We start from the raw sequence: 25,380 nt of genomic DNA, 5'->3' as shown, positions 1-25,380 counted from the left end.
GCATAGAGCCAGAGAATATAAAGATAGAACAAGGAAATTAGGTGAGAAGCAATAGGGTTAACCCTTCATCATGACTGCTTACATGTGTATTCACAGCCGTTTGTTGTAATATTGAGTTTATTTTGTGTAGGCAAGTATATATCTAAGATTTATCTCATATGCATTTGGTTAACAATTAACGCAGTAGTAAAGTATGCTGATCATCTTTAGCTTCATCGCATGCAGCTCAAACAGCAATGCACAATTAATAATAAATATGATTGGAACTGTCATATTACATAACATTAATGAGAACACTATTATAATAAACCGTCTTGAATTCATTGGGTCTCATTAGCATTTTCAGCGCATTGTTCCAGTAAGAGCGCGTCCACACACTCTGACTAGCATCTGAAGCAGCGTTGGAGTGACACGTATAATTCATGATATTTTAATATTAAATAAGTAATTTAATAAATGAGCAATCACATTTACTCATTTTACAATACTAGCCCTTTATTTAGACTAGAAAGATGACATTTTCAGCAGCATTTGCACACCCTTTGTAAACTCATACAGTGTTAAGGCTAACGAATAATCGATTAATTAATCATTTATTTAACCAACGCTCGATCATGGGAATTTGTGTAAATTGACATCCCTATCAATCTACCTTCGAAAGAACGAAAAAAAAACTAAAACATGGGGGGTTTGGGGGAAAAAGAGCCCAAAAGAGGATTACAGTGATACCTTGCTGTTGGATTAGGAAAGCAACAAACAGATGCAGCTAATGTATGTGTGTTTCAAAAGCTTAGCTTACTACATAAATATGCTCAAACGCTATACACATTCATACATACTGTACATATTTCAGTAAAGGAGCGATTATTTTAAGCAGGTATTGACCTTTTTGCTATTTTAGTTATATGGTTAGATGATGGATGAAAAGAGAAGAACGCTGGGGAGAAGAAAATGCAATGGTTACTGCCTGACAAGAGAAACGCTTGATGCTGGAAAGATCCCAGGAACAACCATGAACCTTCTTGAAATATTGCTGATATACGCTGCCTACTATCGAGTTATTGGCTGGGAAAGAGAATCACCGAACCACAGCTGTAGGGCATGTCAATATCGAAGTAGTGAGAAATTTTCTGATTAAAAAGAGAGGCAGCTACGTTTCTTGAAAGGGAAGCTAAATATCAAACCTAAGTCAGGGTCAGTGTGCCAAATTAGAAAAATAAAAATCTTTCATTAATGAAAATGTAAAACGTAAAAAAAAGTATTGAAATTAATGCTTTTTATGCAGATATCCTGATGATATCTCTCCTTAAACCTATTAATCCTTGCATGTATGTCACTTTTTGATCCTGCTTTCCACAACACGCATCTGAAAACGTAATAAGCGGCCACTTCAAGAAAACAGATGGGTTATAAAGAAAGCTGAAAAGGTAGCAAATTACAATCCAAACTACACTGTAAACCCTAACGCTCAAACTAATTAATGGGTTTGAGTAGAGCCAACTCAAATTAAACAAATGAGTTTAAACAAATGAACTTTTATGAGTATTTAGAACTTCCTTTTTCTTTTGAGTTCTCAAAACTGACACATTGTAAGTAATCTTAATTGTTTACATGTTTTGGTTTTATGAACTTGCTTCTTTTAATTTACACTAACTTAAATTTAACCAAAAGTGGACTGAGATTCCTATATCCCAGCATGCTTTGCTCTAGCACAAAGGGGACAGTAACTGACAAAATAAATTGTTATATTATGTTTTTTGTGCAAGATTCACTATAAGTGGGAGATTTAGTCGAGTTGAATGTTTTGTGATGCAAGTTTCTTTTATGTTGTTTTTTGTAGGGTTTCCATATGTGACGAGTGGAGCATGAGCTTAGTTTGAGAACATATATATGATAAAAGTATTATATTGCTGTCCTTGTTCAGCAACTAATACTATCAAAGCATTGTGTAACCAATTAGCAAGGTGGCATTTATTGAATCAGCTAGGTAAAGCTAGTCAAGTTTCCACTGCTAAAACTTTTAGATTACATGATATTTTTAAGTTAAATGTATGAATTAACTTACTCAAATATTTCAAGTTCAGAGCCGTACAATTAGAAAATAAAAATCTGCATGTTCTCTTATTTAACTTTAAATGTATTCAATTAATTTAAATTAAGTCTGAGCCTCAATTTCGTTGAATTTTGCCAAATTATTCAGGTTTACAGTGTAGATGTCCTGACAACATCTCTCCTTACATTAATCCTGGATTTCACAATATGCATCTGAAAACGTAATAAGCAAGCGGCCACTTCAAGAAAACAGATGGGTGATAAAGGATCTGAAAAGGTAACAAGTTATAATCCAAACTACAAGTTGCTTAGGGAGCTAGTAGTACACTTAGGAAGGAGTTTAGGCCCTTCTGATCCTTCGTATTTTGAGCGGGGCTTTGAGGGTCACCACAGCCACTGGAACTAATGCGTAGGGCCATTAAACTGTCTTCATCTGCGGTCAGAGACACAAGGTTGGACAGATTGATGCCAAGGCATTGTTTTGTGTCCCTATTCACCCCCACACAGCCACGCCAGCCATAGCCAATGTCTTTAGGGTTCAATTCAAACTTCCTGTCAGCGCTAGACTCATAAAACCAGAGCCGTATGTGCTTCTGGCTTCCTTTCTTGACCAATTAAAAAGCTGCCATTCGTTCCACAAAGAGGAGGCGATAAAATTGTGCTATTTTAGGAGATGAGTTACGCTCTTGTATTGTAAAAAGATATGTGCTTCTAATCAAAGGTGTCACTTTTTAAAGCATATTAAAATGAACATTTTGTGGTGCGTCGAGTATTAATTCCTAAGTAAGATCTCAGAGGCAACAACAAAAGAGTGCGGGAAAGATACTGCCAAGCTGTTTTGTCTCCCGGCAAGAATCCAGTAAAGAGCGTGAATGTGCCGGGACAGAAATCAGACTGAGACATCAGAGCGTGCTCAGTAGGAGATGCGGCATTTATCTCCCTTCTTATTGACAGCCCCTCGACAGCACACTGTTTACACAGAGGAGACAGGGAGTAACTGTGCGCGCGAGCGTGAGACGCAGACTTTTCTGAGTCACACCTCTCTCACACACACACACACGCGCGCGCAAACATGCCTCGCTTCTGATCTAAGGAGCGACGACAGTCCTGGAGACGCAAGACATCAAAATAAGCTGTCGTGTATAAAGGAAAACCCTAAATGACACACTTTATGCGAAAAGTCGCAGAGCTTTTGAAATGCTGCCAATCAAACGCTTACACAGTGTAGTATGTAATGGCTACAGATACAGTTAATCACAAATACATGTTGGGCTTAAAAGTCAAGGTTCATCCGGTTTAAAAGGTGCCATTACCAAATGAGTCAAAGGCCGGCAGTCGTTAAATGCATGTTCGGGGACAATCCGGGAAGAGCCGACAGCTGTTTGTGTCTGTTTAAAATGACTTCAAAAGAAGCCGAGCAAACACACGTCCTCCTCGAGCTACAAATGCAACAAACAACAAATACTCAAGAGTCAGTCAGAAAAGAGATCAGGCATCTATAAATGACAAAGTTGAAGTGTAACTCAATGCCTTTCCTTCAAAATCCTTATCAGGTGTGAGAAGGCAAAAGGAGACAGGCCCTCGCCGCCACATACCTGCACCGGATTAAGTCAGAGGCGTGGGGAAAAAAACGTGTGACACTAAATTCAACTACACCAAATTATTCCAGACTGACTTTTTGGATGGTTTTGAGCCTGTTATAGAGAATGAAAAGAGTTTGCTCATGAAACAAGCACAGTATTGACAGCACAACTGAGACTGGACTATAGATCCAGTCAAATAAAAGTGGTCCGTGCCATTTCATCCCGTGTCAGACAGCTGTGCTGCCCTTGATTCAGTGGCAGATTTTGTCTGCAGTTATAGTGGAGGACAGAGGCAATGTTTACTACCCCATAAAACAGAGTTTATGTTGGCCAGCAATACTTAAGCACGATTCAATTCAAGCTACAAAACTGTTGTTTGCAACCAGGGGTCCTGAAGGTTGCCCGGGGAGGTCCAAAAGAACAAAAATATAAAAAATGAACTAAAATCTAAATGTCTGACAGGTCATTGAGACTCTAAGGAGTGAAAAAAAAAAACAAATACAGTGTGTAAATGTGTCAAAATAAGTAAGATATTTTATATATAACAGTTTTTCAATATTATGCTCTCTCTAAGAGCCAATCTGCCCTAAAGTAAGTGCATTTACTGTAAACTGGGTCAACTGGTATGTTTCGACCATATGCTCAAGTATAAACCCCATGTTAAATCTATAAATCATTTGTTTACACCAACATTATTGTATATTTATGTTATATCCCTCTTAAAAGGAATGAGACCCTGTGTGATTTAATAAAAATGTTTGGTTTTACTATAGGCTAACTTAAGTTGAAGAATATCTCAACAAATGCATGCCAATGTTTTATATATTAAACAAAAATGAATGTTACAAAACTGTTCTACAAGGGCTCTCTCTATGTACAGGATGCGCATCATCTCCATACAACCAATACCTTACAATATAACACCACCCGTAAGACAATATTTACGTTTAGAGACACCAGAGAAGATGTCGACAACTAATTCACAATGTTAATAATCCTCATATAGCGATCTGTCGTGTTGTATTTTCTCTATCTTACCTTGAGATAAGCATATGAGGGAAAACGCAACGAGAAGCGCATCTAAAGTCCTGCGAAACTCCATCACCCTCAGATATCAAGTCCACTTCTGTCGCCTTTATCCGGGTTTAAACAGTCCCTAAAATCATCCAAAAAGCGCTACAATCCGGTCGAAGTGAGAGGAGACGCGTTTGAACAGGCAGTCACATTGAAGAACTTTACAAACTAGACCCGAAACACATTAAAACTGTGCAGGTTTGATCTGAGCATCACAAATACTCCATATTCTCGTGCGCGTCCTGTGTTGCGCTCAAGCGCTGATCTGTGCAGATAAAGAGTCAATAGCGGACAGATGAGAGGAGATGAGATGCTCACAGTCCGTCCCAGACGCTCTTACTTCCTTCAGGATTCATTTCACGGGCAAAAGATGCTTCTGCTCGCGCTTTCCCGGTGTATGGAAAAAGTATCCGTTCTTTAACAGCCAGATTTCGTTCTCAGCCGCTGCCCCACGGTCTTCCCTTCGCTGTGAATGAACGGACTCTTTACTCCCGAGTCTACGGCTGTCTCGTGGCTCAAGCCCACCCCCTGACTACCTTCAGTTACCCACACTGGGGTAACTGCGCTCTTAAAGGGATAGTTCACCCAAAAATGAAAATTCTGTCATCATTTACTCACCCTCAAGTTTTTCCAAACCTGTAAGAATTGTTTTTCTTCTGCTGAAAACAAAAGAAAATACTTGGAAAAATGTTTGTAATAAAGCAGATAGAGCAACCATTGACTAGTATTTTTTTCCCTACTATGGTATTCAATGGTTGCTCTATCTGCATTGTTTCAAATATTCTTCAAAATATTTTCTTTTTTGTTCAGCAGAAGTAAGACATTCTTACAGGTTTGGAAAAACTTGAGGGTGAGTAAATGACAACACGATGACAGAATTTTCATTTTTGAGTGAACTATCCCTTTAAAGGGCCAGTAGCTCGATTTGCCCACAACCCTGCAGAGCTCTTGAGGAGTTGTGAGGGATCGTTCACCCAGTAATATTAATAAAAAAAATACTGTTTCCCCCTCATGTTGTTTCAAACCTGCATTATTTTATTTCTTACGCTAGATATTAGTCTTAATGACAGCCTCAGTCACCATTTACTTTCACTGGATTGTCATTCCACACAATGAAAGTGAATGGAGACTGAGGCTGTCACTCAGCCAAACATCTCCTTCTGTGTTGAGAGTAACTTTAAATTTGCCTTTAAAATCCCCTTGTGTGAGATACTTATTTGATCGCACATTTTTTTGAGAATGATAGGCCTATTATGTCCAAAACCTGAATATTAGCTCATTTTAAGGGATAGTTAATGAAATTATTTTTTATTTTATTTTTAAATGTGGGTTTATTTTTAAGTGTTTGTGTAGTTTTTGTGTTACCCAGATCCTGGGTCAGATGTAACAACCCAGTGTTTGGGTAAAATAAAAATAGAATTGAGACTGAGGTTATCATTGAGCCTAACATATCCTTTCTGTGCTGAGAGTGAATTACAATTTTTGGTTGAACAATTACTTTAAAAAAACATTGTTTGAGATGCTTAGTTTACATTTTCTAAAAATAATAGGGCTACTGTGTCCAAAACAGCATTTAGCTCATTTAAAGGGATATCTCATTCAAAAATTAGATATCTGTCATGCCCCTGCTATGTTTTATGCTTCAGTGCAACACAAAAGGAGATATTTTGAAGCATGTTTACTCTGCTCCCTTCCACGCAATAGAAATGAATGGAGATGGGATTGTGGAACTTCAAAACTGACAAAACAAAAGCACCATGAAATTATTAAAAAAAACAGTCAACTTGTACATTATATAGCAAGTCTTCTAAAAACATTAGTGCCTGGTTTCACAAACAAGGTTTAGAGTAGTTTCAATCAGAATTAAAATTTCCTGATAATTTACTCTCCCCCATCTTATCCAAGACGTTCATGTCTCTCTTTCTTCAGTTGAAAAGAAAAGGTTTTTGAGGAAAACATTTCAGGATTTTTCTCCACATAGTAGACCTCGACTCGAAATTGCAGCTTTAAAGGGCTCTACACGATCCCAGACGAGGAATAAGGATCTTATCTATAGCGAAACAATCAGCCGTTTTCTAAAATATATACAAATGTATATACTTTTAACCACAAATGCTCATCTTGGCACTAGCGTCCACGTCTTCACTACATTAGGTAATCGCGTTTGAAAGGTCATGCGTGACTTCATCTGTGCACTCTGGTTCAAAAAGGTAAGAGAGAGTGAAAAATAATTTTTTAACTTCTCATTTTCTCCTCCAACTTCAAAATGGCCCGACATCATTCTTTTTTTGTAAAGGGTATTTGACTTTGTCTTTGCACGTTCTCTGTGTAAACACTGGCGGTACTTCCATCGACATGCGTGACCTTTCCAATGTGATTACATAACGTTTGAAGTCGTGGACGCTAGTGCCAAGACGAGCATTTGTGGTTAAAAAGTTTTTTGAAAATGATCGATCGTTACGCTAGATAAGACCCTTATTCCTTGTCTGGGATTGTGTAGAGCTCTTTAAAGCTTTGAAACAACAATTTGGACCTTCAACCTGTTGGTCCCTGTTGATGTCTACTATGTGGAGAAAAATCCTGGAATGTTTTCCTCAAAAACTTGAATTTCTTTTCAAATGAAGAAAGAAAGACATGAACATCTTGTATGACATAGAGGTGAGTAAATTATCAGGAAATTTGAATTCTGAAGTGAACTACTCCTTTAAGTCTATTCTCAGACTAAAATGCATGTTTGAGCTGTTTTAAAGGGTTAGTTCACCCAAAAATGAAAACTATTTCAGTAATTACTGACCCTCATGTCGTTGGACACCTGTAACACCTTCGTTCATCTTCAGAACACAAATGAAGATATTTTTGTTGAAAGCTGATGGCTGAGAAAGGTTTCAAAAAGGCCTCCATTGGCATTCAGTACATTTCCACTGACCCACTCACAAGACCCATAAAGGCACTAAAGACGTCGTTACAAAGTCCATCTCACTACAGTGGCTGTACAATAATTGTACCAAGCGGCGAGAACAGTTTTTGTTCGGCAGAGCTGCGTCATATTCTTGCGCATGCGTTTAGTTCATGTCAATAATTTGGTGGATTATATCGTTATTTTGATTTTTGTGCGCACAATAACTATTTTCGTCGCATTGTAAAATTATTGTACAGCCACTGTAGTGAGATGGGCTTTGTAACAAAGTCTTTAGTGCCTTTTATGGGTCTTGTGAGTGGGTCAGTCGAAATGTACTGAATGCCAATGGAGGCCTTTTTGAAGCCATTCTCAGCCGTCAGCTTTCAACAAAAATATCTTCATTTGTGTTCTGAAGATGAACGAAGGTGTTACAGGTGTCCAACGACATGAGGGTGAGTTATTAATGAAATCATTTTCATTTTTGGGTGAACTAACCCTTTAAATGAAAGCAATTTGCATTGACAGATCTTAATATGTCAGTGACATATTTGTCTCAAAAAGCACACCAGTATTTTTTTTTAAGTGATTTAAGTAGCTTTTATAAACATAAAAACCACTTAAATGCCCTAATTAAACTAAGGCCTAATCCTGGTGTAATCTAAGACCTGTCTGTGAAACCAGCCGTAGATATTTAAATAACTAAAACAAACAAATTCTTCAGTGAAATTCACAATTTAACAAAGTAAACCCTAAAATGACTTCAAAAAAATGATTTCAACAATCTTCACAGATTATATTTAAATGAATAAAATAAGAAACCTTCCCTCTCTGGAAAGAGATAGGAGTACTGAAAACGTATGCATACAGAACTTAAAGCCACAATATGTAATTCTATTTTATCTTATTACACATTGTGTGAGTTAAAGTGATGTTATAATGCTACTCCGTGCGTTTGATCGGCTCTACTATGAGACACTCATTCACACTGCAGTGAGCGAGATCATATTAGGCGGTAAAACATGTTACACTCTGCGGTAAATCAAGAACACCAGATTTAAACACTAAGACTAACTGTGTTGATCTGGAGAAAAATCATTAGTTTCTGTCCATCAATGATCCAAACAGTGTCTAATAAAACACATCAGATATTAAAGTGTCTTTGGTGTCTCCATTGTTTCTACAAAATAACCGGAAACTGAGGGTAACGCGGGTGTGATGTTATTGAGATGCGACGCATCGACATGGTCTTTGTCCTGGTCAAAATTGCTTATTTCAGTGTTTAAACATTCTTAGAAACATTTGGGATCATGTAGGTCAACAAAATATAACATTGATCTAGTGTTGTTGTTTTTTTTAATCCAAAAATCTAACATTTTAGTACCTTTAATGAATTTGTATAATTTGTATACTGGCTTTATGGTGCATTTTTGGAATTTGGCAACCCTTCATACTCAATCAACTTTCTGGAAACGAGTTGCCAGAACATTTTACAGAATTACTGCTTTTGTGTCCCACAGTACAAAATAAGTCATACAGGTTTGACCTATTCCTTTAAGAGCAACTATAGTGATATATTTTGATATATAAAGGCCTGAGCTTAATCATTTTATTAAAATTAAGAGTCTATAGGTCGAGGTGCAGGAAAATTGTGCAATTCATTTGAGTAAATTCTGGTCTGTCTCCAAAAAAAGCAGCATCAGTCAGCCCATGAAGACTCGGGGCTCTAAGCAAATCATCAATCACAGAAATGCCATTGTTTCATGGGAACGACTAGATCAGAAGTGAAAAGCAATATCAGAGGTATATCAGTGTGGTATGAGGTTCAGACAATGAGACACGACACAGAAGAGCCTCTGTCAGAGGCAGGTAATGATGGCGGATGATACCGGAGGATTCAGCCCTGGAAAATAACACCAATGAATCACTAAACAGGGAAAAGAGGGCTATTTTGTATTCACCGCATTTTACTCTGTCCATCTCTGCCTTTTTCTCCTCTATACTGACACTGTATTTGTTAAAATATTAACCAACAAATTACATTTCATGTTAATTTCAAGTCTGAAAGCTCAACATGCAAGTTAGGGGTTGTATTTATCTTAATTTTCCTAATGTAATATATTCTCTTCCATTGTGTTCACAGTGGAGGACAGTCGGTGCCTGAAGTACACAGGGAGCAACTACCCTTGATATTGTCCTCATGTATGATGCATGAGCAAGTTTAACTTAATTGCAAAAACTGATTAATTGAGCTTCAGCATGTAATTGAATAAAACATGATTCCGTTTTCCCCTAAATACATTTCAACTCTCTTATGACTGATGCAGCATGCGCAGACTACCATAAAACATCAGCTGGGTGTGTGAGGACGAGCGTGCAGTCTGTGAATTCGGCTGAATAATCACATTAGTGTGAGAGTTATGGCGACATCACATCATCACGTCTTAATGATGCCATTAAGCAACAGTCGCAGGAGTACGCCGAGAGCGGGAGTTGGGAGAACGTCGCCGCAGATGACAGATTATCATTGAATTTATAAAAGCTAACAATGAGTTGCTCAATCTTTCGCACATTGAGGGCACAGACACTGTCCCGTTGTGTTATTTAACATCTGCTTTACTCGGCGGAGAACTTGTGACGAGTTTTACGCAATGAAAAACACAGGCCTGTTAAATCAATTGCTTTGTTTTGTTTGGTTTTTTCCCCTCAAAGATGATAAATGACAGTGAAAAGCACGCCTCGAGCTATCCCTTCGACTAATTTACACACCAAATTGAAAGACAGCATTATGTAGAGCCAATCCAGAGGCTTTATCAATAGAAATTAACTTAACCTTTTAAATAAGGCGATGAGGAAAATTGGTTTGAAAATTTCTCTAAGCTATGCAGAGATGGAAAAAAATGCACCTTGGTGGCAACATATCAGACTTCATATCAGTGTTGAGCAATCACCACTGACAGCAGAAAATGCTCTGAAAATGCTATAGCACTGTAAGTAATTAGCCCATCCAGCATACAGCCGCTTGAGTCTGTGCCAGCAGAACGTGATTTATTACACTGATCAGCCGCACCATGAACACCTGACAACTCGCACTGGACAAGGGCCAAGCCATCTGACACTGTGAATTTAAAGCTCAGCACATCCCGAAGAACAAATGAACACACAATTGTGACATATTCAAATGTTTAAAATCAAGTTTCTAATGCCTATGTGGTGTTTTTAATATGAGCAACATATTTTCTCCTTAAAACTGCAGGGAACCAAAGACAGTCTCTAAAACACGGTTTGAGATTGCTGATGTTTCTAACATCACAAACTGCCTTGTAACCAATCACGTCACGTGTGAGCAGGGCTTATGTATATCATTAACTACACTTTAAAAAAAAATCTGGGTAAAAAACAACCCAATGTTGGGTCAAATATGGACTAACCCACACTGTAAAAAAAATGTTGTTGGTTTTTGTTGGTTTAACTTAAAAAAGTAAGTTGATACAATGAAGGAAATTTGTTTAATAAATAGAAACTCAAAATATTATTGTATCTGAACCACATAAAAAAATTGATAAATCATGAAAATAGCACTATTTCACTGCATCATCAGAAATAAAACACACACAATTACCCAATATGCTTAATAATCTTTTAATAATATTTTAATAAAGGTTGTCGAATCTCAAAAAATGTTTATTGTATTAACTCAAAATGTTAATTTCAATTAACTTAAAAAATTTTAGGCAACAAGGTAATTTTTTTCTAAATAATTTTTTACAGTGCAGCAATCGGGTTGTTTTAACCCAGCGATTGGATTGTCCTAAGCAAATATTGAACCCAACCGCAGAATTAAAACAACCCAATCGCTGGGTTAAAACAACCCAATTGCTGGGTTAGTCCATATTTGACCCAACATTGGGTTAAAACAACCCAGCATTTTTTAGAGTGTATTCTGAAGCAGGGAGTCTCAAGAGAAGCAGGTTATCCTGGTATATTTTTCTGTTGATATGAACAAAAGTGTACTTTTATAGCGGGTGAATTTTGTTTATGATATATATTATGATGTTATGATGAACTACCGGTATATGCCTTTCTCCACTGAAGTTCTATGATGTTCAAAGCATTTCTAAGGACGCTGAGACTGAGATGGCAAACGGCAAAATGGTTTGTGTAACATTAGCAACACATTATTAGCTGTCTGTTAATGTAGTCAACCCAAAGGCTGATCGTATTAATTTACGTATGTGTGCGGCGCTGTAAAGAGAGACAGCATTGTGCAGCGTTTACTACAGTAACTTGAGTAAAGTTGAGCGAGTGGATCTCTGGAGGCTGGGCTCATTTCCATATTTATTTGTCCCTAAATTAAGCAATGGTGTTACATTCAAGCACTGGAAAAAACATAAAATATGTCATTTTGGTGATCAAAGATGAGTTTTAAGGTATAAAATTATTCACTACAAGGGGACTTGCAGGAAACATCAGGGTTCTGACAAGTTAAGCTCAAAAGAAAATCTGTATTAAAATGAGGCACGTTTTAAAGGACATGATTGGGCCATTCTTTACATTTTAAAATGCTGTCTGTGTAATAGCCTCAAAATGTAACAAAAAATAAATAAATTAATTAATGAAATACCACCACTTTCGTTTAATGTGGAAGCCATTTTTCCACATTAAATCATATTATTGTATATATATATATATATATATATATATATATATATATATATATATATATATATATATATATACACAATAATATGATTTAATGTGGAAAAATGGCTTACTAATCTACTCTGTGAGAAGTTATATCAAATTTGATATGTTGTTGCCATGAAAATGTAACTGCATATTCTAAAAAGACTATAAAAAAGTATAATTTACATCTGTTTATATACAATAAAATGTTGCTTTTGCTTTTATAAGTCCTACATTTCTGCATTTAAATCCTCAAAAAAGTCCCCATTTACTTCCATTGGAAGTGCCTCAACATTAACACAATTCCTGCTTCTGTTTTTTTAAGAAAATGAGGGAGTATTATTATTGTTATTATTAACAATATACCATAATCGATCTAGCTTAATTTTTACATTTGGTATTAAACCCAGAATATTCCTTTCAAAAACAAAAAACAAGACAGACAACATGAAAATAATCTTAAACCAAATGAATGTACAAGCAAAACAAGCTACGTCACATCCTGGTGACCATCACAAAGACCTAAACCACACATCGACATGCTTTGTACATGTGTCCACCTGTCCGGCGTATCTCTTCCTGACAAGATATCGACTGCCCGTCACATTGCGATCGCCATGGAGACTGACAGAACGCTGAGACCAAATGACATTTAATGCGAAAAGCAATACACTGAGTCCTTATGTAACGGGAACGGATCCGACTCCCCCACATGCCCAAAGCAGTGTTGCATATGACAGTTGAACGTGAGGGAAGGATGCCAAAAGACAGATGGAATGAAAAGAAAGTGCACAAAGGCTTTAAAAGAAACAAAAGACCTGGCAAGATTGTGTTTGTTTGCTGCCCTTTGATTGAGAACAATTTGCTTGATTAAACCTGACCTGAGCCCAAAATCAAATCAGATTCAATCAGCTGTATTTGCCAGCTTAAACCGTTCAGTGGGAGAAATGTATCAAATTGATGCCTTCTCAAATGCATGAGCAGATTTGGATCCCCAACAAAAACCGTTAACTCTAACGCTGGCCCTTTAAGCTGCACCGCTCTTATTATAGATTCATTGATTAAGAGGGTGTGCCTGGAAAATGACAATATATCTCCTCATTGATCTGCTTTTGAATGAGATTGGCTGCTACTAATCATCCCGAGGGACACGGGCACACATTGAGATGCCCAATTTCCTGTTGCTCCCCAATGCATTAATATTCCACTTTCCCAACCTCTGCCTGCCTGTCTATCACTCTCTCTCTCTCTTTCTCTCTCTGTCTACCTCGCTCTCTCTCTGTCTTTGTCTTTGAGCCCCTCTGTTTGAGGCCCCCTTAATTGTAGCTCTGTGAAGCGAGAAGGTCCCTCTGTTCTACTCCACCATCCTGAAAGGGACTGAAATTGGTGTGTATCAGACGACGAGCCCCTTCTGTGAGCGTCATATGTGCGGCACAACAGCACAGAATCGGGGCGAAGTCGGACATTAACCCCTTATATGTTAGCAGGTTTGGTTTTCAAAGGAAACAACTGGTTTCAAGAGCTAATTATCTAATAGGGCCACATTCAGTCTTGGCACAGGAACTATGTAAGATCGACTTGCACACACAGGCCTCTCAATGATGGCTGCTAATTGGATCGCTTTGAGAAAAAGCTAGTTTTTTTTGGTTTTTGTTCAATGAGCTCATTCCTATTTAAGTACGGTAACATTTCATGAGCAAGAAAGGTCTTTTGTCAAGAGTGTAAAGCACCGCTCACACAAAAATCGCATTTAATTCCCAATCGAGTGGATTCTTATTGGAACGACAAGATTTCGCCTACAAACGTCAACGAGTGATAAATGTTGAACGGCCCTTTGACATTTAAATAGCGAAGCTATTATGAATAACGCATTGTTGCACACTGGGACTTTCTGAATCACTCATAAACTACCTGAAAGTGAAAAAGTAGTGTAGCAAAAGTACATTGCATACATTTTTTGCTAAAAGTGTCTAATCTTATTTCATTGCACTTGAGCCTGTTGGGAAATCTGAATGGGAAAATCTTTCACCCTCATGGAAAATTGCAATCGCATGGATTCCTATTGAAATGACTGGATTTTCCCTGTAAAAATACACCGAACACTGGTAAATGTGACTGCACCTTTAGTAATCGTTCACTACTTTTTTCATTCTTGAGAAAGACCTGTGCAGGTTATCTAGTCATTTAGTCTAGAGATGGACTAGGGGCTCACTAATGATATGTTCCTCGTCCTTCTTTTCCCTTAACTTGGGCTGGAAAATTGGAGCTCCCATCATTTCGTTTCCCTGGAGATGAAATGACTCTTCCAATTCCCACAGTCTGTAGCTGGATCCAGGAGGGAGGTGACAGCAATTATGGCCCTCAACGGCCAGCAGCACTAAGGGAAATATGCTCTGACACAAGTCTTTGGCTATAGCCGGGTCCGGAGAAGCCTGGTTTGACATTTGCCATCTCATCAGAGTGGCCATTTCTCTCTCTCTTGGCCATCTTTGTTTAATACATTGAGTCGAAATGACCTGTTTGCATGCCTACATGCATGTGTGGACTGCATATGTATGTTTATATCTCTAAAATACTCATTACAGGCAATTCCATGCTGCTTGCGCTGGATAATGACATACAATAGACAAATCGAGCGTCACCATCACGGATGGGCTACAGAAATGCTTTTAAATATGCAAAGGGTGCATTGCATATTGACAAAAATGCAAATTAGTGAAACAAAACATGGCTTCCACTCAGTGTCTGTGTGGGAGGCGACACAGAGACAGTGAGGAACCAATGTTATCAACTCAATCCTTATTGCACTTATGCAGGTGGGGATTAGTTGCTGATCTGGAGATGGAGATTCATATTTAACACCATGCTGATCCTCATTAAATGTCAATGAGATTCAAACTGCAATATTCAATTGATGCATTTTTACAGTAAATTAAGGGTTAATGTGTTATGCATGGTTAAAGGGGTCATGAACTGAGAAATTGGACTGTGCTGTGACATATAAGAGGTCATCATACTATCAGAACTGAAAACTTCCTTGTTAGTCCAAAAACAGCTTTTATTGTAACCAAGCACAGAGAACGACTCGTTGTGGAATGGACCTATAATAGATGGTGAAAGACCGCCTCTGCAGAAGAAGATCAACGCCTACTTCACCATTGTAGCTTTGGCTCCGCCCACAGGTGTGTCAGTGAGATGACGAGGAGAGAAGAGCGATACAGGATCACTGGACTAAAAATTACATTACCTCTTTGGTAAATCAGTTGCAATTTTGGTGCAGGCTTTGCAAAAGACTTTAACAATATGGACTCGACAGTAAAGCCACAACATGTGAGTAACCGTGTTCATTCTAATCTGTGATCAGTGATTTCTGATATCTAATGATTCATGTACAGTCAGATGTTCTTTGTCTGTGTGTCAGTAAATCAAACCAGAGACTAGACGCTCAACTTCACATTGTTTATCTTAACAGATGAAAATAATCTGTCCTTTAAACTGTGATTAAATGATATATATAAAGCAATCAAAGAATGCTCCCTTTACAGTCGCTGGAGCTGTCAATCAAACAGCGTGAGTTTATCAGTGACTGAGTTCTTGACTGGTGCCAAAACTCCCGTAATAATCAATACATCTCTAATTTACATTGTTTTTGCACTGTTAGTTATGATGAAAGCATTTGTTAGTGAGCAGAAATCGAGTTGCAATGACGAGATCACTGCAGTCATGAGCTCCACATCTTGGCAACCACCATCTGAATATAATGCCATAGATATAAATATAATGTTATAATCAACATTTTTTTATCATTAATTAACCATGAGAGCAGTAATAGTAAAAATGTACTAAACCTTTTCAAGAGAGTTTCACATGTAACGGCTGTTTCACACCGCAAGCGTGAGAAGTGCGTGAACAGCGCGTATTTTTTCCGGCGCCCATGTTAATCAGTGAGTGCATTCACACCGGGAGCAGGAGCGTCGCGTAAGCAGCAGTGAAGCGGGGGTTTCGGCGGCGAGCCTATTTTTGCTGCGCTGCTGACGCTCCTGACACTCAATTAAAGTATTAGCACACTTTTAAAGGACAAAATAAATATGATTTCACACAAAAAGTGCTTAAAATGCGCACAAGAAGCATGTGTAGTGTGTTTTAACAATAACTGGAGTAGCCTAGGCTATGCCAGAAAAGAAAACGAAGAATAAAAAATATCTGTAGAAGATTTACCCATTTAAACTTGTTTTAATTACTCAGTTTGGGTGATAGTATGGTTATGATTATAAAAAATAAAGTAAACGAGCCAGAAAATATGATAAACTTTCTTTTAGTTTAGTATGTAACACTCAGACAGACAGGTATAGGCTATAGCAGCTGCAGTCACGGTGTAAAGGGAAAGCACACTTTTGACGGACAAAATATAATATCACACGAAATGCACACAAGAAGCACGAGTAGTGTGTTTTAACTGGAGTATGTCATTAAAGAAAACAAAGAATAAAAAAGATCTGTAGAAGATTTACCTCTAAACCTGTTTTAATTATTCAGTTTGGGTGAAAGTATGGTTACGATTATAAAAAGTAAAGTAAACTAGCCAGAAAATATGATAAACTTTCTATAGGCTGTAGCATTGTGGGTGCCGCTGCTGTGATGCTGTACAAACGCATCCAGTGTGAATACTCTCGAGCAACTGCAGCTGCAGTGACGGTGTAGTAACGAGGGCTGCACGATTTGGGGAAAATATATAATTGCGATTATTCTGGGTAAAATTGCGATTGCGATTTAAAATGCGATTATTGTTATTATAATTTTTTTACAAATAAAAAGTGTGTGTATATAACATATTGTGTTTTTATATTAATGTGACATAATTATTATGATTATTATTACTGCAAAAAAATATATTTAAAAATAAGAAATATTCCCATTACAATAACATTTTCATAATTACAAATAAAAAAGAGTGCCAGAATAAATATAACAATATAATACTAATACTAATTATTATTTTTGTAATATTTTACAGAAAACTTATTTTACAAAAAAAAAAAAAAAACTGCTGGGTTACCTATTAATATGCAGACAGCCTATGACTAAAAACATTAGAAAGGTCTAAAACTAAGGAGTTATTCTTAAAGTCTGTCTTTAATATGAAATTTGAAATATGAAATGGGGGGGAACTCCTGTACATTGAAGAAAAACATGGATTGTCCAACAAATGTATATATTTTTTAAGTTTATTAAGTTTTAAAATGTATTAAGCATTCATTTCTTATTATTGATTACCCAAAAGTTTTTGATTCATACTGAAAGCCAGAGGGCGCCCTCGAGCGGAAAACGCCACATTTGCCTCAGAGAAGTAATTGACGTTAGTTTTCAGGAAATCCATGATGTGAAGCTAACGCGGTGTAAACAAAAGATAGAGACACTTTGATTAAACCTGACGACAATAAACACGACTGCAGCAAAATATGGTGTATTTGAGTTCTTCAAGTTGTCAAGGGTATTTTCATAATAATAAAGTGTATTATAATGCAGTGCTGATTGAGATAGAATGCTATAAAATAATGCATCGTCTGCCTCACTGATGAGAAGCCACATCAGCTCACACACACACTCGACTGACGATATGAAGTGAGGTAAACATGTTATTAAACGTTGTCTTTTGTTGAACAGGTTTATGAACTCTTCACTAGTTTGTGAAGATGTTTGACTCATGTTCCTTTTTCAAACGCACGTTATAAGCGACTCAAACTCGCAGACTTTCAGACGGAGCAGCGTTTATCACCGAGCCGCTCTTCGCTAACACACTGGGCATTTATTTAATTAATTAAAATCGCAGCCTTTGAGCTTTCATAATCGCACACAAGCCAAATCGCGTTTGCGGTTCGATTTCGATTAATCGTGCAGCCCTAGTAGTAACGCTGAAGCGCTGCTCACGCTTGCGGTGTGAAACCATAATACTAGCAATTTCATATGCAAAGAAGTCAGCCACTCACAGCAGTGGGCGTTTACACTGAAGTCTCACAACAGCCAATCACAGCAGTGGGCGTTTACACTGAAGTCTCACAACAGCCAATCACAGCAGTGGGCGTTTACACTGAAGTCTTACAACAGCCAATCACAGCAGTGGGCGTTTACACTGAAGTCTCACAATAGCCAATCACAGCAGTGGGCGTTTACACTGAAGTCTCACAGAAAACATGCACGCCCCTTCAAATCAGAGGCTAAAATCAGAGGAGGAAAAAATGCCTTTTAATTCCATTTTAAGTGCACCACAAGAAACATGATAAAACAACAAAACAATGCAGTTCATCAGCCCTTGAATTGTTTTCAATGAAAACCCTGCAATGGTATTTAAATTCCAATATTATTTAAATTACTATAATGAGTGCATAATATATTGTAAAATATAACCAATTATACTGAAACTTTCTTCATTTTGCTCTTACAACATTTCAGTGTGAGCTCTCAGCAACTCTTCCTCCGGTGATCTGGTCCAGTGGTGTGTCAGAGCTGGAATGCTCTGGTTGGTATAAGAGTGACACTACTGTTTTATCTCTTAGCTCTCTCAGGTTGTCCGCATTGGACGAAAACTGCTCAGGGGTAAAACGCAAGATGAAGGCAGGGTGGGCAGAGAGTAATCCAGGACTGGAACGTTCCTAAAGCCTGTTTACAGCATGGAGAGATTGGCCAGAGGGACTTAAAACATCACCGCACCGAGCCAGGACCCAAAGAATAAACCCACTCTGACATAATGGATAAACAGTAGTGGGCAAAGAGAAAGGAGGAATGAAAAGAGAGGCGGGGATTGAGAGATATAGAAAAAGAATGAAAGAGGAGGGTGTAAATATAAGCAACACGAGCTTGGTGAGCACCGACAGAAGCACAGAGGGACTGTGTACCACAGTTGTGCCAATTAAGCTGGTGCCAGCTTTCACCATTAGGCCCACATGTTGTGTACCGCTGATCGAGCTTTATGTAAAAAGCAACGGCGCATGGAGACCAGCCCCGTCCCACTGAGAGACAAACCCTCACGGTCCGCTGTGCAGACACACTGATGAGAATAACCCCCAGCATGCTTTCGGTTTTCCCAGAGCATTGTCCCAGTACACACTTCCTCCCATGTGTGGAATCCATTTCCTCCTGTTCCAGAACGGACAGGGATTGCATGTGTGAATCGGACATAGGGGTCGGACAAATGCGAGGTATGATTATGACACACCATCTGCAAATAAACCTAATGGGAGACGAGAGAAGAAGCAGATTGATGGGATTGATGATTGGAAGCACAAAAGTATTTGAAAATTGGATATGTTTGTAATGTTATAATTCTCCTCATAGCTGATTGGCTTGGTTAATGGCTAATAAACTCCTTACCTAAGTGTTTTTTTTAACATTTTTTATCACCAGACATTACACCAGAACATCTTAGCAACACTGTAAAAAATGTACCGTAGAATTTACAGGAATTTACTGGCAAAAAAGCAGAGGTGGACAAAGTGCACAAATTCATTACTTGAGTAAAAGTGAAAGTACTACTGGTCAAATATTACTCCGTTGCAAGTAAAAAGTTTACGATTTTTACTTAAGTAAAAGTACAGAAATATTTGTTTTCAAAAGTACTTAAGTATCAAAAGTAAATTCCTTTTTTTATGTCAACACATCATTTTATTATTGCTGTATAAATGCACATTATGCCATCATGGTTTAATCCAGTCAGTGATACTTCATCTGACATACTAGCATACCACTAACTTAAACTCATTTAAATACTTGTATATAAGTTACAAAGCTCTTTACAAAGCGCTGTCACTTTAAGGCCGAATGCACGGATCCAATACACTGATACACATCTGATATTCTCCAACTGTTCACCTTCACTTAAGACATAAGCAACTTTGTTTATGTGAATACTCGACAAAATGAACATTTTGACATTTGTCCTCTTCCATTTTGCTAAAAACTATAAATCAGTGTTTAATAAATGCTGTGAAATCATTGAACTTCACGAGACCCTACAAGAGTGATTCCTGAAAGGCTTTCTGCAAAAACCCAAACACCATTTAAAGAGGAAAAAAATCATCCACTGACTTTCAAAGCTGCGACAGAAACGACTTTCGACTTTGAGGACCTTGATAGAAATGTAGTAGAGTAAAAAGTACCATATTTTTCTTTAAAATGTAGTCAAGTAAAAGTCTTAAGTTTCCAGAAAATATAATATTCAAGTAAAGTACAGATACTCAAAAAGTGTACTTAAGTACAGTACTCAAGTAAATGTACTTAGTTACTGTCCACCTCTGCAAAAAAAGTAGCTTTATAGATGTAAAATGTTGTTAATTGCTGTGAAATTGATTACAGTATAATACTGCAAATCAATGTAAAGGTAATTATTGTATGTGAAATACAGTCATTTGTAGTGTTTTTTACAGAAACAATGAACTAAACTTATTTTATTTTACAGCATTTTTTTGTTATTTACCTGGCAAAAAGTCTCACGTCTGAAACAAAAATCTTAAAGTTAAACGACACATTAAGTTACTTACCTAAAGCCATGTATGGGAAACACATTGGATTTGACAACTTTTACATGTAACTTCTTAATGTCGTGTTAACACGATATTGTGACATGATATTGCTTATACATTCATTTAAATAAATATAAAAGAGTATACTTCTAAAGCACTTAGCAGGAATTATGAATAATGCCTCTGATCTTCACTCGCGCTGCTGCAGTCAACTGGACTTCAAATTTGAATGAAGCCCGCGCAATCCCATAATGCCATACCACAGTAAGTTATTGTGAAAATGCATAAGCTAAAGTAACTCCACCTCCTTGTAAATGAATTACAATTGGAAATATGCTGTTAACAACTGTAAAACGACGTTTGGCCCATAATGCATTGCATTTGTAACCTACAGCTACATCTTGTAAAATGCTTAAACAGTAACATTTTGTGAACTGTACAAAATGTAACTGTACAAAATGTGATTTTTTCCATAAATGTTTATGTATTATTCCCCCTTTTAGATTATATGTCACCTGCTTTTGTTTGTATCATTTTGCTTGTCATTTAGAACACTTTAGCAACTGCATAGCAACACCTTGGCTACCAGCCACAATGGGTTTTCCAAAAGCCAAACACATAAAAAATTGTAAAAAGCTTATTTTCTTTTATAATTGTGTTTCATCCTCTTTGGCTATTATTTCCCTTTTTAGGCCATATGTGTCGTCATCTTTTCTTTGTATCCTTTTTTGTCACTCGGAACACCTTAGCAACTGTATAGCAACACCTTGCTACCAGTCGTAATGGGTTTGGGCCAGCTTTGATGGGTGCTTTCTTTGATAATTGTGTGTTTCAAGTAATTTTTGGATGTTGTTTCTTTTTTTAAATTGTATGCTGTTTCGGATTCTTTTGTTTGTATCTTTGTATCTCATTTGAAAACCTTGGCAATTGCATAGCAACACCTTGGCAACCAGTCAAAATGAGTTTTCAAGTGCCAAACACATTGTAAAAGCTTATTTTCTCTCATAATTGCAAGTATATTTTGGTGTTCACTTTTTAGACCATGTGTGTCATCAATTTTTCTTTGTATCCTTTTTTGTCACTCCGAAGACTTTAACAACTGCATAGCAACACCTTGGTAACCAGCAACAGTGGGGTTTCTATGGTCCAAACACATACAAAACAAATACAAATTCATAAGTTTTTTTTAAAGAATTTTTGACTATTTTGTCCCTTTTAAGACAAACATGTTACTTGTTTGTAATGTTTTTGTCATTCAGAACACCTAGGCAACCAGCCATAATGGGTTTTCCATGGACTAAACACATTGCAGTTTACTTTCTTTTATGAGTGTGTGTTTCAAGTAATTTCTCCATATCATTCCTATTTTAGACCTTATTCTCTTGTTTGTGTCCTTTGTGTCATTGTACACCAGACTTTCTCCAAATAGCGATCAGAGGTGGCCAGCTCCAGCCTTAATGTCACCTATTTTTTCTTGATTTACAGCACCTCAGTAGGCTAGACTGTGTGTGTGTGTGTGTGTGTGTGTGTGTGTGTGTGTGTGTGTGTGTGTGTGTGTGTGTGTGTGTGTGTGTTACAAAGATGTCTCTCTTATTTATGGAACATAGAGCCCTGCTGAGAATGTGTGATGCCTTGGGGAGCGTCCCAAGCCTGGGAGAGAGTGGCAGGGACTGTCCCCTGGGCCGCCAGAGGCCAACTTCAAGGCTGTTGTTGTTAGGAAGACAATAGCCCATCAATAGCCATCCCGGACAGGGAATCAGATGTGCTAAACACGGCAGATTGGGCCTCAGGTCCAACCTAAAGCTCGCCACCATTGTGAATCATTCTTACTTTGAAATATATGGTAATGGCTGGACACTAGGCCTCAGTCACAGACAACGGCCCTGCCCATAACCCTCCCTCTGGGAGTTATAACAAGTTTAAGGCATGTCTTCTTATGCTTTCAAGCAAGAACAATGTTAGTGTAATAAAGAACATTTCATTTCACAGGGGATATAAAAGAAAATAGAAAAAAGAAAATGTAATTTAATTGTTATTTCTTACCATTACTGCCATATTAATTTCTATTTTCTGTCTCTTTTAACATATGGGTCAACACAAAAAGAACAAGGAGCGCTGTTACGGATAATCAGCCTTTAGATCCCACGCAGAAGCTTTTAAAGTCGTAAAACGCCAACAAGATTAGACTACTCTGCATCTGATTGGTCCACACCTGTTTTGGCCGCTGTGGGAGCAGGTGTACCTAACATTTCAGGGTTCAAAGTTCAATGTCCCTCTGGTCACAGCTCAGAGAGTGAAAGCGCAAAGACTGCAGACTGGACCAAAAAAAGCAAAGCTGGTGAGCAAACAGAGTTAAAACACTGCTGACAGAGTGTATGTATCGTACAGCTGTCTGGCATGTCAGTGAGGACACATTTAGCCGAGACTCTCATCACCAGCTGAACCTTTAGAGCTTGTGTATCGCCTTATCGTCAAGCTAAACTTGTTGTAAAGACTTAGTTGAAACATAAGGGATGATGGGAAGGAATGTAAACAATCTGGGATAACGTTTCGCAGACAGATTGCTCGGAGTAACCGACACTTACTTTATGTAACACAAATGAAATCATCCTTCTGTACTTATAATACTGATGTACTAAAATAGTCAACACTTCAATTAGTGTAACACATATGCTCGTGCTAATATAGAAGGACAGACTTTATTGCCTTCAGAAATGCATTATAACTCAAATGAGGTTACACCCACACACACTTACCAGCTAGTGAACTAAAAATACGACTGTCCAAGAAACACTGACATTACTATAGTACAGTTTATTTAAAATGACAGCATGACAGAAAACAGGAAAAGGAATCTGTACGCAGCTGTATTAGATAGCACACAATATTTCTCAAAAGATTAAGACTATATACTGAATATACACTACACTAAAACAAATGCTGACTCAAAATTGAAAGGGTACATAACAAACAATGTTAATCTTAAGTACCTATAGTATTGCATCCTTCACATCTCTGAAGAGTCTTTAGTTTTATCATATTTAAAAAAGAAACGCTGTACCGATTCTTTCCGAAAACAGACGAGCTCGTGGAGAAGTGCAGTGGGCGGAGCTAAAGAGTCATGAACACACACACACACACACACACACACACACACACACACACACACACATTGAGTTATGTCATTAACTCCTCACCCTCATGTCGTTTCACACCCGGAAGACCTCCGTTCATCTTCACACACAGTTTAAGATATATTTAGTCCGAGAGCGTATGCAAGTGTATGCACACTATACTGTCCATGTCCAGAAAGGGAATAAAAACATCATCAAAGTAGTCCATATGAGACATCAGAGGGTTAATTAGAATCTCTTGAAGCATTGAAAATACATTTTGGTCCCAAAATGAAAACAAAAACTATGACTTTTTTTCAGCATTGTCTTCTCTTATAATGTGTTCAATCCTCAAATAAAGATTCAAACGGTTATGAATCAGTGAATCGATCAATGATTCGTATTGCCAGTGTCATTTGATTTCAGCAGTTTGACACGCGATCTGAATCATGAATCAATACGGTGATTAAAAACCGTTTGAATCTTTATTTGAGGATTGAACACAAACAAGGTAAAGAAGACAATGCTGAATAAAGTCGTAGTTTTTGTCATTTTTGGACCAAAATGTATTTTGGATGCTTCAAGAGACTCTAATTAACCCACTGATGTCTCATATGGACTACTTTGATGATGTTTTTATTCCCTTTCTGGACATGGACAGTATAATGTGCATACACTTGCATACACTCTCGGACTAAATATAACATCTTAAACTGTGTGTGAAGATGAGCGGAGGTCTTCCGGGTGTGGAGCGACATTAGGGGGAGGAGTTAATGACATCAATTTCATTTTTGGGTGAACGAACCCTTTAAGAACGGTTAGGGTAGGATTAGGTTGAGGGTTAGTTGTAATTATGCATAATGTACTGTTATTACTATGGTAAGTAAAGTGTAAAAAGAACACTGTAAAGTAAAATGTTAACGAAAATTTTTACTATTTGGAATTACCCATTCTTTCTCACAAAATAATGCATTAAAATAAATATTAAAAAATGCATGGTTGGGTACCAATATCCTTTTTTGTTTTTTTTGCTAATGTGCAAGCACCCTTTCTTTAAAAAAAGGGAAAAAAAGCAAATCTAGCTGAATTTAGAAATGTGCTTCAAGGCCAGGTCTACACTATAGGAAATGAAAGTGTTGTTTTCAAACACAACTTCTGCTTTCAGTGCTGTGGATGTATCTGTGTTTTCTCCACGCTCTCTCCCCAGGCCAGCAGACAGCAGACGGGTTCAAGTGTGTTAATGAGTCATATTAGAGTAAGATCGTAACCAAATGTCAGAGAGAGCTTTAGGGGAGACTAATAAAAAGATAATAAACTGTATCTGGGAGTTCGTTCTGCTGTCACAGCCTGAGCACTGGTGCGGAGTTTATTATAAGACTGACATGAAGTTTCGTTCCCCTAATCAGGCAGAACGACCTAGTTCGAGTCGCCCCAAATGCATTATCATCAAAACCAAATGC

The 25,380-nt window shown here is 37.6% G+C and overlaps 1 protein-coding gene across 5 annotated transcripts in view; it reads right to left on the bottom strand.

The window, feature by feature from the left end:
- robo3 (roundabout, axon guidance receptor, homolog 3 (Drosophila)) overlaps nucleotides 1–25,380 on the bottom strand; it is a 206,444-nt gene that overhangs the window by 101,565 nt on the left and 79,499 nt on the right. For 2 of the 5 annotated variants that reach the window (XM_067432574.1, XM_067432575.1), the window contains exon 1: nucleotides 4,674–5,233. The exons of the other annotated variants lie outside the window; for them this stretch is intronic. In XM_067432574.1, the coding sequence (XP_067288675.1) occupies nucleotides 4,674–4,737 (64 nt within the window). In that variant the 5' untranslated portion in view covers nucleotides 4,738–5,233. Of the gene's footprint in view, nucleotides 1–4,673; nucleotides 5,234–25,380 lie in introns of those variants that run through there. 5 annotated transcript variants of the gene reach the window in all.

This window comes from Pseudorasbora parva, chromosome 23 (assembly GCF_024679245.1).
Source record: "Pseudorasbora parva isolate DD20220531a chromosome 23, ASM2467924v1, whole genome shotgun sequence".
NCBI classification, from domain to species: Eukaryota; Metazoa; Chordata; class Actinopteri; order Cypriniformes; family Gobionidae; genus Pseudorasbora; species Pseudorasbora parva.
This window is presented reverse-complemented; position numbering and strand designations above follow the sequence as displayed.